Raw genomic sequence first — 19,110 nt, 5'->3', positions numbered from 1 at the left:
TGTGCAGTGAGGTTCAGGAGCAGAAGTCACATTAACCAGTGAAAGAAATCATTTAATGAGTTATTATTTTGCAAATATATATTTTTATATATTGATCCCTGAACTGATGTAGTTGTGTTTTAAATTTAGGTTGGCGGTTGACTACTGTAGCTACGTGACTGAGGAAATCAATGGATGACGGCAACCTTCAGAATAAAATACAAACTGGCATTTTTCGGTTTGTTCTTTTTAATTAAAGCGAATATTTATTTTTTTAAAAATTCCACAAATAAGGGATGGACACAAACAGGACTGCATTGTGTATTTTATTTAAAACTTATACGTGCCAGTGTCTTTTTTTAAAAGAGTTCAAAAGAATTTGTTGTTTTGCTTTGTTACAAACAGAAATAAAATGTCAGTTGTTTTCTGTTTGTAGTTCCTTTATTTCATAAATGTAACAAATTATAATCCTTATATGCATAGCATAAGTGTTTTCTTCATTTTAGGGATCAAACTGGTTTTGCGGCTCCAGATAGGTTTTATTTGGTGGGAAACAGGCCCAAATGGCTCTTTTAATGCTGAAGGTTTCTGACCCCTGGTTTATGGAATAATTATCATTCAGCTGCCTGTCTGTGGCTGAAACAGCAGTCAGGATTGAGCAGCTTGATTTACTGAAATACCTGCTTACCAAAGAATAAAAAACAGTAATTCATCAATATTAATATCTAAAGATTTGTTTACATTTTTAAGTGTTGAATATTTTTCTTTAAACTAAATATTAGAATCAACATCTGAATATTTCCCTTCCAGTGATTTCTAGGAATATAAGTAGCACATCAAAACAAAATGAACAGGTGTCTCTCCAAGCCATATCACTCTGACTCCAATAGATAGTTCTTGACTGTCCTGGGTCAAGAACATGGTATTCTCAATTACCTTTACACTATCACATTGAGGATGTTGGCATGTTGTTTTATTTGTTCATAACTTTTCAGTTATTTGTAGCAGTCCATGTCAGCATGCAGCAAGACAAACAATACAGAAGTCCAAAAATCTGGACTTTTCAAAAACGCTTAAGACATTTTAAATTTACCAGGCTTTCATGTGTGTGCATGCAATTGTCCCTGCTTCTACCACTTCCTCTGGCAGCTCATTCCATATACCCACCATTCCCATCTCACTTTAATTCTATGTTCTTTAGTTTTGGGCTCTTCTACTAAGGAGTTGGGGGGGGGGGGGGGCGGTGGGTGGGGGGGAGTTATGACTGTTCATCTTATCTATGTCTTTCATGATCTTGTAAACATACATTTAGTCTCAAACACTCCAGGGAGAAAAGTCCCAAGCTATCCAGCCAGTTCTTATAATTCATCCAACCAGTCCCAGCAAAACTGTCATGAATCTTTTCTTCATTCTTTTTAGCTCAAGGGTGTCAAACTCAAATTCACAGAGGGCCAAAATTAAAAACTTGGACTGAGTCGAGGGCCGAACTAAATATTTATTGAAATTTTTCAACAACATCTGCATGTTTCCTCTTCTTTCAACGTATGTAATGTTAAACTTTAGGATATAACTTTAGGAGGATAATGTTACAGGTCAGGAGTAGATAGCTCAAGTTCACCCTTTGCTTGACCTGTGGGAAACATATCCACAGGTCCCTGTGGAGATGTAGTCAGCATTCACAGGCTGTGTCCATTTTGGCCTGCATCAGGACTCAGCATTTCGTGCTCACTCCTCAGGCTCTAGGCCTCTATTCACCCTCGACCCACCATTCCTCTACCTGACCAGTCCTTTACCCAACCTCTACTCACCCCTCACTCCACTCGCTCTGCCTCTACCCACCCCATCCTATACACGCCCCTCTACTGCCTCTCCTCTCAACCTGTTCCTCCCTCTACCCGTCTCTCACCCTCTAATCACCCCTCCCCTACTCGCCCTGCCCCTCCCCTTTTACCTCTTCCCTATCCACCCCTCCTTCTACTCATCCCTCCCCCTAACTGCCCCTCACACCACCATAACTTCCCCTGCCCATTACTCCTCACCTACACCCTCTGCCCACCCCTGCTTACCCACCCACTCAGGCCCAGCGCGCTGCCGATCAGCCTTTGCGGACAGCCACCATCTCTCTCTTCACGTGCAGGGCCGAACCAGCCCTCCCTGGGGTCTGCGCGGGTGCAAGCGCTGAAGGCCGTGGCGACCGGGAGAAGTGCGCTTGAGCTGTGGAAGGGCCGTCCGGTGCCAGTCGCGCGGAGCTCGCGCTGCCCGGGGGCCATGCGCAGCCTGCCATGCCCGTCGCGTCGACAGGAAATCACAGGCGCTCGCCCATCCGCCGCACCGCTCGACAGGTGGGAGAAGTGACTGGTTGTGCGGGGAGCCTTCCAACCGGCTTGCCGGCTGATGACATCGACAGACTTCTGGTGTTACAATTTCTCGTGTTACAACGGGGAAGGATGTGCAATGAAGGGAGAGGATGGTGGGGGTGACATTACCAAAAAACAGCATCGGCTCTCGCTGCAGGGCGGGCCACCTCTAATACATTTTTGAAATGATCTTGCGGGCCAAATATAATTATATCACGGGCCAAATTTGGCCAGAGTTTGACATGTGTGCATTAAGTAAATAAGTTGATTTAAACAACTTCTGCTTTCACTTGCATAAAGTACTGAATTTTTATCTTGTAATGTTCATTTTTAAATATAATTTCAAGCATTTTTCACCTTTTTTTTGTAGCAAAAAAATTTGTTTACATTTTTAAGTGTTGAATATTTTTCTTTAGAACTCTCATTTTGACAAATGAAGCATGCTGAATTTGTTAATGAACAAACTATCAAAATTTACCTGTTCATCTCTTCTTTATCCTTCATTAAATTTGAATTTTAAAAGTACTGCCCAAAATCCAGACAGACCCAATCCCCAGATTTTCAGACTTCTACTGCATTAAGGCACAAGATGATACATTGGATCTGCTAGAGAAACACTATTGCTGTAAGTCCAGGTCAGAGATTTGATATGCTGCAACAAATGATTCAACTCCTGCCACCATCAAGTACATTTCAGGAGCAAGGATATATTCTTCACTTGCCTGGGTGAGCACATTTCCAACAACACTCAAATGACCTGAAAGCATGTAGGAGGAGACAGGCCACTTCACTAACATATCTGGCACCATCCTAAACGTTCATGCAAATACATTTGGCTGCTGTGTTTTCTACCCACAAAATACATCGCAGTTATTCATCCAGAGCACCTATCAAACCTCTAGCCATAACCTCTAGGAACAGGATTGGCAGTAATCGTGAAGGGATTCAGGTTGCATATTATCCTGAATTATAAAAATACAATAGTTTCATTATCACTCATCCTAAATTTGGTCATTTATCATTTTAAATGTATGCACTACTAACTGCACGATAGCTAACATAAATATAATTCTAAATATTCCATTAATTATTATGTAGTACTGAAGAAATCATAATAAATGAGTTCTTTATTCAATTAATTTACTAAATTAATGCACCAAATGTAATTCCAAAATTAACTGTCAAACATACAAGTCTCAGTAAATCACCCAGGATATTCAATTAAGAGATTGGATCTGTTATTATTAATTTCAACACAGAATAGTAAATTCAATGCAAATGTGCTGAGATTCTATATTAATGTTCAACATGGACTGTTCTAAAGCTAAAAAGCATAATTTCAATTTACGTTTTTTTGTTTTGTATGATGTTGAAAAATCTATCTACCGATATCAATTTTAAGGCCCTTTCACACTTGCAAATGATCCCAGGAATCAAAAATCAGCCTTTAAAGTGGCAAGTCTGAAAGCAAAATCAGCTCAACGTCGGCGTCAGATTACATCATCTCATGCCGGGGACTGAGGGCTGCAACCCCTAGTACAATCCCGAGCATCTACAGACACTGGCGTTGCAATCACTAAGTGTTAAAGGGGTAATTGCATTGTGGGATTGAAATTACCCAGTTTTTGCGCGAGTCCAGGAAGACTAAGATAGAGCCTCTCCCTTCCCCATAGAGAGGGCAGGTGGGAGCGGACTAAGCGATGAAGCATAAGAAACTGCACTTTGCACCTTTATAAATATCACAGGTACATTTGCCAAATTTTAATGAAGGTTTCATATTTTCTCCTTAAGTTATACTTAATTTTCGCCAAGAAACACAGCTCTGCATTTCCACATTCCAACGCACAATGCCTACTTCATAGTATCTTCATCTTCAGAATCTAAGTATTCTCTGAACTGGACACTTTAGATTGGCAGTTAAGAGTCAGGTAGTATGGAAGGACAGAGATCGTGACAGAGGTTAGTAGGTGATCAGGTGAGAAAAAAAGGCTGCAGATTATTTGTTAATTTAGAGATACAGCTTGATAATAGACATTCTAGCCCTTGAACCTGTGCTGCTCAAATATATCAATTAAACTACAAAACTTCTAAGTTTTTAGAGGGTGGGAGGAAACTGAAGCAACTAGAGGAAACTCACGCAGTCACAGGGAGAACATACAAACTCCTTACAGTGATGGATTTGAACCGGGTCGTTGGTGCTGTAATACTGTTGCGCTAACAGAGCTACCCATGAAGAGTTGAACCTAACAAAGAAGGGATGGTGGCAAAATGGAACATTGCAGAGAAGGAATAGGGTTCCAGTGGGAGATGCAGGGAAGCAAATTGAGTAACAGGAGGCTGTGGTGGGTTGGGGATGGCGTTTCAGAGAAGTGGATGTGAGAGAAGATCTGACAAGATCAGAAGGAAAGAGAAATAGATAGAAGAGGAACAGGTTGCCTGAAATTAGAGAATTCAATGTTCAAGTTGCTGGAAAGTCCTCCATGTTGCTGTTTTTTTTAAAATTTTTTATTTTTCACACCATAAATCACATTAGCCATGATATACACTTTTTCTTTTTCACACATATACAGTGACTTTTTCTTCCCCCCCCCCTCCCTCCTCCCAAGCCACCCCCCCACCCCCCCCTCTCATCCATTTTAGGTATACGATCTTGGTTGCATTAAACCAGTCAGACAATGTTGTCATTCAACAAAAATACACCAGAAATTCTACTGAGTCCATTCTTTTCTTTCCTTCTCCTTCCATCAACTTAGGTAATGTTTGTCCCCGGTAGGTTTTCGCTATTGTATTTAATGTAAGGCTCCCATAGTTGTTCGAATATTTCAATATTATTTCTTAAACTTGATGTAGAAATCAGTCATTGAGTTCATTCAAAACAGACATTACAGGAATCAAGAGAAATGGAGGTAGTGCAGAAAAATGGTGCTGATGTAGCTGATTAGCCATGATCTTGATGAATTGCCGAGTGGCTTAAAGCACACATTACCTACTGGTGCTCCTAATTTTTATATTTCCATAATTTCAAGACATCCCAGAAACACTTTTGAAATACAGTGGCAAATTTGGACAAAGCAAACTTACCTAAACGGCAATTAGATTTTTTTTAATGGTTAGTCAAGTCCAAGACAGTCTTAGCCAGGACTCGATTAGTCTAAGTATCATTAAAAAAAATTAATATAGTACCTAGCAACATCAATAAGGCATTTGAAAGATAGAACCTCAAACAATTCAGCACTCCCTTTGAATGGTGGAGGAGCACAACCTTGATTTTATTACTGAGGTCATTATTGAGAGATTTGAATTCGAGAACTTCTAGTCATAGTTAAGAGTGCTACCAACTGAGATAACCCTTGCTCTATATTTCCAAAGAATAAAATATCTTACCTGGTAAAGATCAGATAAACTGCTACTGCCAGAGTCACTGGTGATGCTACATCCTGAATGACTGGAGGATACCTGAGTCACTTGCGGATGGAGGTTATCTGTGAGATGTAATTTGGTGAAGTCTGCAGGAAGCTGTACAATGGGAAAATGATAAAGAAAGTGAGACATTGACCAGTTAGGTTATGGCATGGCCGGTAAAAATCCATTTGTTATTATGTTAATTTACCATGATCAAATGTAATAGAATCCCATGTGAAATATTCTATATTTACTTAATTTTAATAAATTAGCCAAATACTCAAAAATAGAATATTCTTAAATATTCTAACAAAACAGATATTCCATTTCAAAAATGTTGCTTTTTAAGGTTATGGGATAGCAGTTAGCATAACATTGTTAAAGCACCACCGTTTGGGACTGGGGTTCGAATTCCATGCTGTCTGTAAGGAATTTATACGTTCTATCTGTGTTTCTGCAAGGGTTTTCCCCAGGGGCTCCAGTTTCCTCCAACCATTTGAAACGTACCAAGGGTATAGGTTAATTGGGTGTAATTGGGCAGTAAGGGCTTGTGAGCCAAAATGGCATGTTTCTATGCTGTATTATCAAAATTGAAATTTAAAAAAATGAGTTTTTAAAAAAGTTCTCTTTTCTATTTCAAGAATTCAGTCAAACTGCATGATGCAAATGAGAATGCAATCACTTAGAATGAAACCATCCCCGAAATAAACATGAGCAAAAGTGATTATTTGGAAAACCTCTATATTTTTAAAATAGTTTTGAGTTATTAGAATGCATAAACTAAGTCAGCCATTCTCAACCTTTTATTTGGTTATGGTCCCCTGAGGACTATGCTCAAAGTTTATGGGCCCACTTCCTTGTGAAGCAGTCAAGTTTTGGTTTCTTCTGTATTTCTACCGATTACATTAAAAAGAGTTGAAAACAAGGTTTTTACTTAAATGTGCAGTGGCCCCCAATGGGCCGTAGGATCCCTGTTGAACTAAGTGAGAAGATTTAAAAATATAAATAGTGATCGAGATCATTAAAGGTAAAGTTGTATAAATTTATGAAACAAGAGGCATTTCCAACCATCAAAGAAAAAAACTTTGGGTTCACCGATCTGTCAACTTTCAGACTGTGGTTTCATGGGTGACAACTGTTAAAGTGATCAATCTAGAGACTTCAAACATAGTTAGGGTTCTTGCCTCCACCACTTTTTCACAATATCATTATTCATCAAGCGAAAAACAAATTAAACCATTCTTTTAATCCTTCTACCTTTCTTCTTAAATCTATATATTTAACCATTGACCACTGTCACTATTTGTTTCTATTATCCCTGCTCACCTCTCATCATTTTATGTATTTGAATTAAATATTCAAATATTTTTCAGTCACGGTATATCTCCACACTCCTCCATGATGGATTAATATCCTAATTTCAGCATTGTACACAGTAGTCACCTTTGTAAGTGTACCATGTGCTTTCCTAACTAAATTATAGATCAGTTCCACTACCTTCAGGGATCTGTAGACAGGCACCCCAAAATCCTTTTGTCATTTATATTTCTTAATATGGTTACGGGTTATATTATATTTTATATTATATATAAATATGCCTTTAAAAGAGATAGATTGTGGGGGTGTAGATTAGGTCACCACACAAACAAATGTCACAAAAGAGATCTATTTAAAATGCAAGAGCTTTGCTGAAGCCAGGCATGGAGGCACCCTTGGCTTTGCAAAAGATCATTGGAGTGCTTGGGAAGGAATTTCAAACTCAGTCCAGACTCAAAGTGCAGATAAGATCTTTCAAGGATTGGGTTAGCTCTGGAAGAAGTTCTGAAAGAGAGAGAACAGTTTTGCAGTGGTTTTGGAGGCTGTAACATGACAAGCTGGCAAGCTTATTAAAACCCCATTTTGAAGACAGGTTGCAGGAAACCCCTTATAGTCCTTACAAGAGGAAATGGCTAGCTAGAGTGTTTCTCCTGAAATAAGGGAAACAAGAGAAACTCTGTCATGACCTGGAAGAAGAGATTACCGTCTGGAAAACCCTGATGGGGCAAGTTTCTTTGACAAGACACTGAAGCGACTGATCATGGGAGATCAGCTTGTGTGTGTCCAACGAGCAACAAATCTCTCTGAAAACAACAAGAACCTTCTTGAGTGGTAATCACTGACCTGTAAGCACCAGAGCCTGGTGAAAATTATTAAAATTTAAATTCTGTACACAGTTTAAGAATTAAGAACTTGGAGGAGTGAGAAGTGAGATTGGACTGTAAAGCAAAGAACTTTCCTGAACATATATACATTACATACACGTGTGTTTAGAATTAGAAGGGGGTTAAGTGAATAGTAATAAGTTAAAGTTTGATCCTGTTTATATGTTTAAAGAAAATTAAAAGCAACTTTTGTTTAAGTTGGTAAATTATCATTGCTACTGGGTTTTAGGGTCCTCTGGACTTGTAACAATACCTTCCATTTATTTTGCAAATTACACCTTTTTTTAACCCTCCCCAAATGCATTATCTCACACATTTTCCACGCTGAATACCATTTGCCACTTCCATGCCCAACTATTCAGTGCATTGATAGCCTATAATTTTCTTCATTATCTATCACACTGCCAATTTTGGCATCATCAGCAAATTCTTAAATCTGCAATCCATGAACATTTACAAACACTTATAGGATGAAAGTCTCTAGTCTGACATCCTTGATTTCTCACTGGTACTGTACCAGAGAAAATCTGGACCAGAGAAATTGTCCTCAATCATTTTCTGAGCTGCAGAATTATTCTTTTTAAGTACAGTGTCCAAACCTTTAATTTTTAATTTAGACATATAGCACTGTAAATGGCCACTTCGGCCCACCAGTAAGTACCAGGGGTGTAGGTTAATTGGACAGCAAGGACTTGTGGGCTGAATTGGTCTGTTAAAGTGCTGTATGTTTAAATTAAAAATGTAAAGGTTGGCCATCCATGGTAATAGACATTCCCTGAATAGCGCAAGGCTTCCAAGAACTGCCCATCAGCTGTGAAGTTTCCATAAGCTGGAAACACTGCTGGCTGAGATCGAAAATATTGTACAAGTAAAATAATTTATAGGTTAGTGCAAATAGTTAATCTTAAAACTAAATTAGATATAATTACCGTATTTTCACTCCTTTAATGCGCATATACCACACAAAAATCATGAATTATGTAAAAATATTTTCGTATCACACACACACAGGTGTAGGTATACTAAATTCTGACAAGCAATTTTCATTTAAATGCAACATGAGACAAAACACAGCCTGCCACAGTTAATCTCTTGCAATTAACACCCAATCAACTCCCCCCAAAGGTGTCATATCGATGATATCCTGCTGCAACAAGTCAACAAGTTTTGGAGAGGAAAGGCTTCAGAGTTATGCAGAATTTTAATTCTAAGTCTCAAATCAGAGGCACTTGATGTGTTAATCTCTTCCCTCAGGGACAGGTCTGGCAATTAACAGTAGGCCCTTTCAAGCTGCTGTGTAAAATGGGGTTAACCAGGCGATTTTCCTGGTTAGCGCCCCATTAGCGTGTTCCTAATCCAACCAGATCCCTGACCTATCTCAGAGGTCGTCAGGGACCAGTTAAACTTAACTAGGTCACGTCCACCAATGACTTGAACAGGAAAATGGCCAACCCAGTTACTCCTTTGAAGTCAGAGGGAAACCCCTGGCTGAAGTGCTGCCATGATCGAGGGACAGAGGGGTTGCTGCCATGGAGGGGGGGTAGTGAAAGGGGTTGCTGCCACGAGGGGGGGTGTTGCTGCTCTAGGGGAGAGGGGTCACTGCTATGAAAGGGCAGGTCACTGCCACTGCTGCAAACGCCACTCTGGTTTGCAGTGACAGCTCAACGTTCGCAGTAGCAGGATATTGCAGGGGTGGGGGGCGGCAATTGATGGGGTGGATGTTGATTGATGGTGGGGGTGGCGACTGACAGGGGAGGGTAACTGATGGGGTGGTGGCGACTGACAGGGGAGGGTAACTGATGGGGGGTGGTGATTGACAGTGGGTGGTGACTAATGGGGAGGAGGTAACTGACAGGGGTGGTGACTGATGGCCGGTGAGGAGGGGAGCCAGGATACTTGCCGATAGTTGATGTGAGTGCGTGATGCATCACTTACCACATCATCGTGGAGGTGGGATCCCCTTCAAATGGCTGGGTTGGTGATTTAATGGGTAAATTCTCCTGCAGTTTAAATGGTGCTGTAATGGAGGATTAAAACCATGTACCCAGATGCTTTTTGCTTATGTGGAACTGACGACACTGGGTCCACACGCAGGTCACCTTACTTTCAGAACTAGCAGATGTAATTAAATTCAGCCATGGGGACTTATCTGAAGATACACTTTGAAATGGAATTCCACTGTGAGGCCCAGGGAAAGCAGTTGTCAAATGCAACACTCTGATATTGACGAATTGGTCACAACCTGTCTTGCTCGAGAAGTTTTAATAAGTATTTGTATCTACGAGATAAACCAGGAAATTATAACATCCTGGTTCCATAATAATTAATCTTCTAAATTGTAGAATGTAATGTTCAGTTTGGATTTTGACTGACAAATATTAGAAGGAGTAGGCGCATGATTAATTGTTTTTGGGGTATATAAGCCTGTGGTCCTGCTGCTGAAGTTTAGAGTCTCCGAGGGGTGGGAACACCCCTTGTCAAGAAGGAAGAACAGCCAGAGTCCGAGCAACGTCCCGGTCGGGGGAGGTGGAGAAGCTGCTACCGGCGCCCTGACAACCTACTACAAGTGTGCAGTCGTTGCCTCGCTTTGGCAGTTGGGACCAGTCCAAGCGTTGATAAGTATAGTTGGAAAGGGCTTGCATATTGTAGTGTGAAATCAGCTTTTAAATTAGTAATAAACTTTTGTATAAACTGAACTGCTCTCGGTGTGTGTGTCTATTTTCTTTCGGTAGCTCAAACACTGTGACCAATCTAAAATGAACAAAATGAGAGGTATAAGTTTACCCAAGACAGGTGCTTCCTGCACCTTTGCCCCAGTCATCACACCTGGATCCCAGGAGGGCTACCCTGATGCTGCAGTTTCAAAGAGCCTATTGATAAGATACAGTGCCCAAGCCAGAATCTCCAGTTTATATGAATGCCATGTTATTCAGTGCAGAGATATTCCCAAGATCAAAATTGCCCATGCGCACTATAAATTGTGCACGCTCTTTCATTGCTGCTATTACATTCTCATGCTCTCTATAACTTCCCACGCTTGCTATAAATTGCTGCTGCGTCTTTTCCATGGCTGCTATTAATTGTGCGCATTCTTACATGGAAACATAGTCTCATATAGTGCACACACGTATATAAAGCACAGGGGGTGCTTGGTTTGTAAAATACACGTAACACACATCTCATATGAATAACTACTGTCATTCATATTGATCTGTTCTAAGAATTCAAGACATGCTCGATCACGAGGCTTGCTGGACCACAGAATGCCAGTTTCAACCTACAGTACAAAATTGCAAAGGAACAAAAAAAATCTGAACCCAGTAAATGCTAGTGTATGTCATCCTTCACACTATCAACTATCCTATCAACTCTTTACCTTTGTTTTTGCCTAACAAGACTTTTAAAAAAGTCTCATTTGCCAATTTTCTGTGAATTCGCCAATCTGTTTTATGAATGTTAAAAACTTTGCCAAAATTCATTCAACATTAAATACTCCATCAACCTTATTATCTCCTCAAAAGAGCAATTAGTTAAATTGAATTCATACCAACTTTTCAGATGGCATGCAATAAAACCTTTTCCCTGTATGTACCATTGTACACAAGACAATAAACTTGAACTTGTGGCTTAATAAATGCTGATTTACTCCATCCCTCAAGGTTTTCCAGAATTCACAATCAAAATTTATTGTCACAAATAAGTCATGAAATTCAGTGTTCTGAGGTAGCTTTAGAATGCAAACATTCATATTATTGTAGCGGCAGCTACACTGCTACTGAAAGAACACACAACCAGACGAGTTGAGCTCAGTGAGCAGAAAACTGGTTTATTGCTGGCTGCTGGACTTATACTCCCAGCCCGGACCTGGGTGAGAACCGTGCTGGGGAGCGCTGATGTCACTCAGGCGTCACGTGGTCCCCCAACGCGGGCATCTGAGCCTGGTGCCTGGTGCCATTTTGGCTGACAGTCCTGCCGTGTGGATTACAAGCGGGTCCGGTTCGCCTGCCTAGTGGAATGCCGCCACATTATAATCATTTTACAATATTACTATTGTAATACACGAAATATAAGGCAGTGTTTTTGGTTCATTGATTATTCAGGAATCTGATAGCAGCAGGAAATAAGCTGTCTTTGTGCCGTTGAGCACTCGTCTTCAGGCTCCTGTACCTTTTTCTTGATAGTAGTAGATTGAAGAGGGCATGGTCTGGGTGGTGCGAGTCCTTGAGGATAGAGGGTACTTTCATAAGGCACCACCTCTTGTATATGCCCTCGATGGAGTAGTCTGATGCCTGTGATGTCGCACTCTGAGTTATTCTTGTCCTGAGAGTTGGTGGCTCCTTACCAGACAATGATGAAACCAGCCAGAATGCTCTCTACAGTACACCTGAAGTTTTCAAGAGTTTTTGGTGACATACCGAATTAACTCAAGCACCTCTCAAAGTATAGCCATTGGAAAGCCTTTGTAATTGCATCAACAAGGAGGCTCCAGGATTTGAAGTTCTTGGCCCTCTCCACTACTGAGGCCTCGATGAGGACTGGGACATGTTCCTTCTGAAGCCAACAATCATCTCCTTGTTTTGCTAAAGTTGATTGTTGTCATTACACCATTCAACAATCGATCTCCCTCCTGCTTGTTTCATCGTTGCCATTTGTGATTCTGCTGACAACTGTGGTGTCATCAGCAAATTTGTAGATGGCATTGGATTGTGCCTGGCCACACAGTCGTGGGTGTATAATGAGTAGAGCAATGGGCTAAGCAAACATCCATGGGGTGTGGCTGTGTTGATAATCAATGAGGAGACATTGTTTCAATATGTACTGACTGCAAATTTTAGAAATTCTATCTGCACAGATTAATTATTTTGAAGGAAGAATCCCCAAAATAAAAAAAAGCTGCTTCCTTACGAAAATCCACATTTGAGGATTGCCTATATAAACCTACAGACAAACTTTGAAGAGAATCCATTTAACTGATTATTATGTTTCCTTCTACCTTGCTTGACAATCCAGAGGTCTTCATGGGTTATCTTCTGAACCTTATCTTGCAGTTTCCAATAGTTTCCTTCCTTCAAATATATCTCTTCAAATTTCTCCCCACTAAACATTTTGATCCATTTCCACAAAACTACTGATTATCCAGTTATTTCCTGACCTTCACACTCTTTGTGCAAATGAATCTGTAACCTAAATTAGTGTATTCAACTTCTAAAATACAAATGAGTAATTCCCACCTGAAACTTCCAAGTCTTGGACTTTCTGTCCCTCTAAGCGGCCAACCCATCCAGAATTTCAATATCCTTGAATGTGTTGTAACAAATTGTTAAGTTTTAACCCTTTCTACAGCATTAAACTTCCTCAGTTTAACTGCACTTTGTGGCCATATCATTTAAAGACCATTATCTGCATGTGTATTTAAGGTACCAAGCTCTATTTACTGCTCTCCCTGCACGGAAGTTCATCAAGCAGAGTTTTCAAATGTGACAACGAATGCAAAGACCATGGCCACTCAGGAGATATTTATGCTGAGACAGAATGTCCTGGTGTGCAGCAGAATGAGAGGAAAGGATATGGATGAGGGATGAAACAGGCATTGAAATGGTAACAACACTTAAAATCCAACATTTTTAATTAGTTCTCCTCTGCAGAGGTACAAATAGAATCATTTATGGCACTGCTACACAGCTCTAAAATTTGCAGAAAACAAAATCCATAGCAATCAATCAATCAATCAGTGGAACTATACATGGCATCCTTAGCTAGGTCAGCAGGCTCAGTATACTAGCAGTGGTTCCCATAGAGAAATGTCACTTTAAGCACTCCTACCATAGTAATCATGTATCTCTTACAGTTGTACCCCAACACAACATTGCTGTGGATAATGACATGATGGTGAGAGCCAAGTTTGAAATGGATATCCTCATTTCCTCCTGGCCAGCCATTTAGTCTGCTTCCTCGAATTAAAATGACATCATGCTGCCACAGAAAGCATTTTGCTAATTATCAGTATATCCGACACAGGCTTTCATTAGCCTTTATTTGTTGATCTCCACTAGCTCGACATCGTTAGAGGGATATCTCCTGTAGTTAGCATGGTGATGGTCATACTTGCTTTAGTCGTCATAGGAACTTTCATCCAAATCCCAAACCTGGCAAATAATCCATCTATCACCTGATTTATGTCACCCAACATGCTTATACAAATCCTTTTTGGCTAAATCTCTCTAAACCTTATCCATCTATGATTCTGTCCACACAGTTTTTAAATATTGTAATTGTACTTACCTCTGCCTTCTAATCTGATGGCTCGTTCCATATACCCAGCATGCTTTATGTGAAAAATCTGCCCAATAGACCCACTTTAAGCCTTTCCCACCTCACCTCAAACCTAGTTTTAGACTTTTCTTCTGTGACGGTATATGGATATGTTTTTAGGAGATAAATTGGGACAGGTTTGTTAGTGTAAGTCACATACAAACACTTTAAAACAGATCTTATTTAAAATACTGGAACTCTGCTAATGCTAGACATGTCAGGGCCCCAGAGCCTTTGCAAAAGCTTTGGAGAGTGCCCAAGAAACTTAATTAAGTGATTGTTGTTTACAAAAGGCAACAGATGAAGGAGCTTGTTGGAGCCGCATTCTATCTGAGGGTCATGTAATTTTGCAAGCAGAGAGAGTAAAACAGGCTTTCTCTCTGTGCGAGAGGGAGAGAGACACAGAGATCAGTTTTACAATTTTACAGTCAGCAGCAGCAAATGGAACTGGAACAGGACACTCTGGCAAACTTGTGGAAAGCACCATTTGGAAGACAGCTTGTGAGTGTTTAGTTCAGCCTGGTCAAAGCCCTTGTGGTTCATGCAAGAGGAGAGGACTGGATGTCTAATTTTCACTTGAAATAAGGGAAACAAAAAGGTACTGTGTGGTGACCTGAAAGAAAGAGGTTATCATCTGGAGAATCCTGAAGGGGCAAGTTTCTTCGGCAAGACACTAAAGTGGCTGATTTTTTAAAAAAAATAAATCAGTTGTGAGTGTCAGCGTACAACAAATCACTCTCTGAAAACCGACAAGAATCTTCCTGAGCGGTAACCATTTACCTTTCGAGCACCAAAGCCTGGTGAACATTATACTTGTTAAACTCTGTACACAGTATAAGAATTGCCTGCAACCAGTGAACTTGGAGGAATGAGAAGTGAGATTGGACTGTGAATCAAAAAATTTTCCTAAACTTACACACACATTACATACACGTGCACTTAGAATTAGAAGGGGGTTAAGTTAGGTTAGTTAAGTCAACAGTGACAAGTTAAAGTGTGATCCTGTTTTCATGTTTAAGGTCATTAAAAGCAACTTTTGCTTAAGTAACCATATGTCTTGGTGAATATCTATTGCTGCTGGGTTTTGGGGTCCTCTGGGCTCGTAATACTACCAAATCTACGCAGCCCATTCTTTTATAAACTTCCATAAAATCATCCCCAAGCCTCCTCTACTCTCGGGAAAATAGTCTCAGCCAATCCATCATCTCCTCACAACTCAAGCACTCCAGTTCAGACATTGTACCCGTGAATTTTTTTCTGCATCCTCTCTAGCTTTCTTCCTATCACGTGACAACCAGAACTGCACACAATACTCTGTGCAGCCACATGGTTGAAGTCCAGGCAGAGATCTCAGGTAAAAAAAAATCTAAAGCTCTTTCAAAAGATTTCAAATACTATTAATTCATTTTCCCTATATATTTGCTTACAAAAGTGTTATTTAATAAAAGGACCATGAAACCAAGATGTTAAGAATCAGCTGCAATAACACCTTCAACAACAAAAGTATTGGCCACATTTGTTAAATATCATTATCTTTGGCTTGGCTTACCCCCTCCTTTATGGAGGGGGTAAAAGTCCACGTCAGCTGCAGGCTCGTTTGTGGCTGACAAGTCCGATGCGGGACAGGCAGACACGGTTGCAGCGGTTGCAGGGGAAAATTGGTTGGTTGTGGGTTGGGTTTTTCCTCCTTTGCCTTTTGTCAGTGAGGTGGGCTCTGCGGACTTCTTCAAAGGAGGTCGCTGCCCGCCAAACTGTGAGGCGCCAAGATGCACGGTTTGAGGCGTTATCAGCCCACTGGCGGTGGTCAATGTGGCAGGCACCAAGAGATTTCTTTAGGCAGTCCTTGTACCTTTTCTTTGGTGCACCTCTGTCACGGTGGCCAGTGGACAGCTCGCCATATAACACGATCTTGGGAAGGCGATGGTCCTCCATTCTGGAGACGTGACCCATCCAGCGCAGCTGGATCTTCAGCAGCGTGAACTCGATGCTGTCGACCTCTGCCATCTCGAGTACTTCGACGTTAGGGATGAAAGCGCTCCAATGGATGTTGAGGATGGAGCGGAGACAACGCTGGTGGAAGTGTTCTAGGAGCCGTAGGTGGTGCCGGTAGAGGACCCATGATTCGGAGCCGAACAGGAGTGTGGGTATGACAACGGCTCTGTATACGCTTATCTTTGTGAGGTTTTTCAGTTGGTTGTTTTTCCAGACTCTTTTGTGTAGTCTTCCAAAGGCGCTATTTGCCTTGGCGAGTCTGTTGTCTATCTCATTGTCGATCCTTGCATCTGATGAAATGGTGCAGCCGATGGTACGTGCCCATCTATGTTGCTGCAGAAAGGATACTCGTCAGCTGAGAGAAGACTTGACTTGCAGAAATCTGACTATGTAAATTCTCCATAGAACTCCAAACACAAACAAACAATATCGCCATGAAAATATACAAATCAATTGTAATTGATCGTGACCATAGAGTCTTCAAAAGTTTAAAATATTATTGGGCAAAAATCAAAAATGTTTACACAATGATAATTTAGAAGAAATGTCTAGCTGGAATTTTGTTGCCTATTTTGGTGATATATCTCTTTTATAACCATATCTGCAGTGACTGTCTGGGGGCTGAGTGAAATTCAGCTATCATATATGTCATACACTTATTTTCCCTTACTGAAAAATTGCTTGCAGATAAAACTATTTGCAAACAGTTCTCAGGAATGGAACACTATGTAACCCAGGGAGTGTCTGTATGATTCCAGTATGCACACAGGACTTCTTGAAAATTTCTTACATCAGCAATGTGCTTAAAAATACCTCATTATCATTGAAGATGCAAGAAATTATGAACTTAAAAACTGAATCTGATACTTCAAGTCAACAACAAGAGGTCTTGATGAATGCGGAGGAGTGTACAGAGGGAGTAATAATTGTTCAGTGAGCATTGAAAGGACTTTCTTTGCACATTTTACAGAATTTGTACATTGTTTGGAAAGGCTTGGTTTTATGATGTATTTTTAAAGAGCTGGTGAACCATCTTCTTGAACTGCTACACTACATTTGATTAAGGCAAACTCACTCTGTTGTTGTGCAGGCAGTTTCAGGATTTAGATCCTGTAACAATGAAGGAACAACAAAATCTGATTGATACGCAACAAAGAAAAATCAGGAATGAACAAAATTCAAATTTATTCTCAGAGTACATACTTGACATCACATACGACCCAAAGATTCTTTTTCCTGAAGCCCAGGCATAATTTTTATTTATTTATCAGTAACTGTAAACTCTGCTAAAGAAGAAAGATAACAGTGAGAAATGTAAACAAAAAAAGAATTGTTAAACAGGCCGCAAATACAGGAAAATAAATATTCAGTAATAAATAATGAGCAAAGTAGGAGTTCTTAAATGAGTCTCTGTTGAATCTGTTGTTCAGGAATCTGATGGCTGAGAGATGGCAACAGTTCCTGAAATGTACTCCCGGTGGTACAAGTTCTTTGGCACCTATACCTCTTTACTGATAGCAGCAGCAAGAAGGGATCAGATCTCGGTGGGTGTGGATCCTTGATGATTGCTGCTGCTCTCCGACGGCTCATCGATGGTGGGGAGAGTTTTCCCTGTGTACTGGGCTGCGTCCACTACTTTTGCATGGCTTTCCTGAGCCTGTTGCACTATTTTAATGATGAAGGAGGGTATAGATTAAGGGAGTGCTGTAAGAGTAGCTGTGGCACATAGCTTCAATGTGTTTGTCATGTTGTGGTGATGGAGAGAGAAATGTTTACGATAGTGAATGAGACACCAATCAAGCTGGCTGCTTTGCCCATGTGATGTCAAGATGAGTGAGCTCAATCTTAGTCATTTTTCTTGCCAAATTCACCTTGTTCTATTCTATTTCCACAAAACACACACCAGCCAAAGACACGTCTTCCATTTACCCTACAAATAAACATGAACATATACAAGTGTACTTGACCTTTAACCCTCAGGTAATTTGGCTTAGAAGAAATTTCGGCAAGCCCCAAATCTCAGGCAACAAGAGAGATGGACAAAGGTCTCTGTAGTCCAAATCTGTCTTCATTTTTTTCCCCCCTTATACAATATATATACTGATACACAAATTGCATCCTTTATTTTTTTCCCTCCTTACTCAAAACACAAGCCTTGTGGTTTTTATTATTTATTTGGAATCACAGGAGCAAAGGAAAAATTAATAAAGACAGGGTACTACTATTAATCTGACATTTATCATTATTAGTTTAAGGAGACACACTATGACTGCCTTTGATGTTAGGGGAAAATCTGCATATGATAAAACACATGTCCAGGAGGCATAAAGAAGAAGAGATATCACCTAATAGGACAACATGATACAAATCCATGATAACAAGGAATAATAACTCCACTGCTGAAACACTGCATAAAGGGTGGCACAGATACAATAGCAGTTCGTACAAAACTGTTTTTAAAAATCAAACAATTCACATGTGATTAATGTGCACATTCCAGAATTTATTCAATGTTCTTTGCATATATTTTAGTTTGACCATGGAGAAATTACAGGCCCTTTGGCTCACCGTGTCTATGTCAAACTTTTTTAGCCCAGCTACACTAATCCCATTTGCCCACACTGTGTATCCATGCCTTCTTGCCTCTTTCATTATCATCAAAATGTCTTCTTAAACATGGTGATCGCACTCCTCTGGCAGCAAATTCCAGGTATCAACCACACTTATTGGATAAACTGTCTCCTCAAAACCCTTTCCTCTCATTTAAATCTATCCCTTACCTTGATTCTGCCCATGTATGTCTCTTAATTTTATATAGCTTCATCAGTTCAAGCCTCACTCTAGTTCATTTCTATGAAAACAAACCT

At 40.3% G+C, this 19,110-nt stretch overlaps 1 protein-coding gene across 8 annotated transcripts in view; it reads right to left on the bottom strand.

Moving 5' to 3' along the window:
• Window positions 1-19,110, bottom strand: part of rapgef2b (Rap guanine nucleotide exchange factor 2b) — a 370,696-nt gene that overhangs the window by 120,393 nt on the left and 231,193 nt on the right. For all 8 annotated transcript variants that reach the window (XR_011354029.1, XM_069926253.1, XM_069926247.1 and 5 more), the window contains one exon: window positions 5,721-5,852. Coding sequence is in view for 7 of the 8 variants with exons in the window: in XM_069926253.1 (XP_069782354.1) it covers window positions 5,721-5,852 (132 nt within the window). In the remaining variant the exon portion in view is untranslated. The remainder of the gene's footprint in view (window positions 1-5,720; window positions 5,853-19,110) is intronic.

This window comes from Narcine bancroftii, chromosome 3, assembly GCF_036971445.1.
Source record: "Narcine bancroftii isolate sNarBan1 chromosome 3, sNarBan1.hap1, whole genome shotgun sequence".
NCBI classification, from domain to species: domain Eukaryota; kingdom Metazoa; phylum Chordata; class Chondrichthyes; order Torpediniformes; family Narcinidae; genus Narcine; species Narcine bancroftii.
Note: the sequence above shows the minus strand (reverse complement) of the source record. Positions and strands in the feature narration are given on the sequence as shown.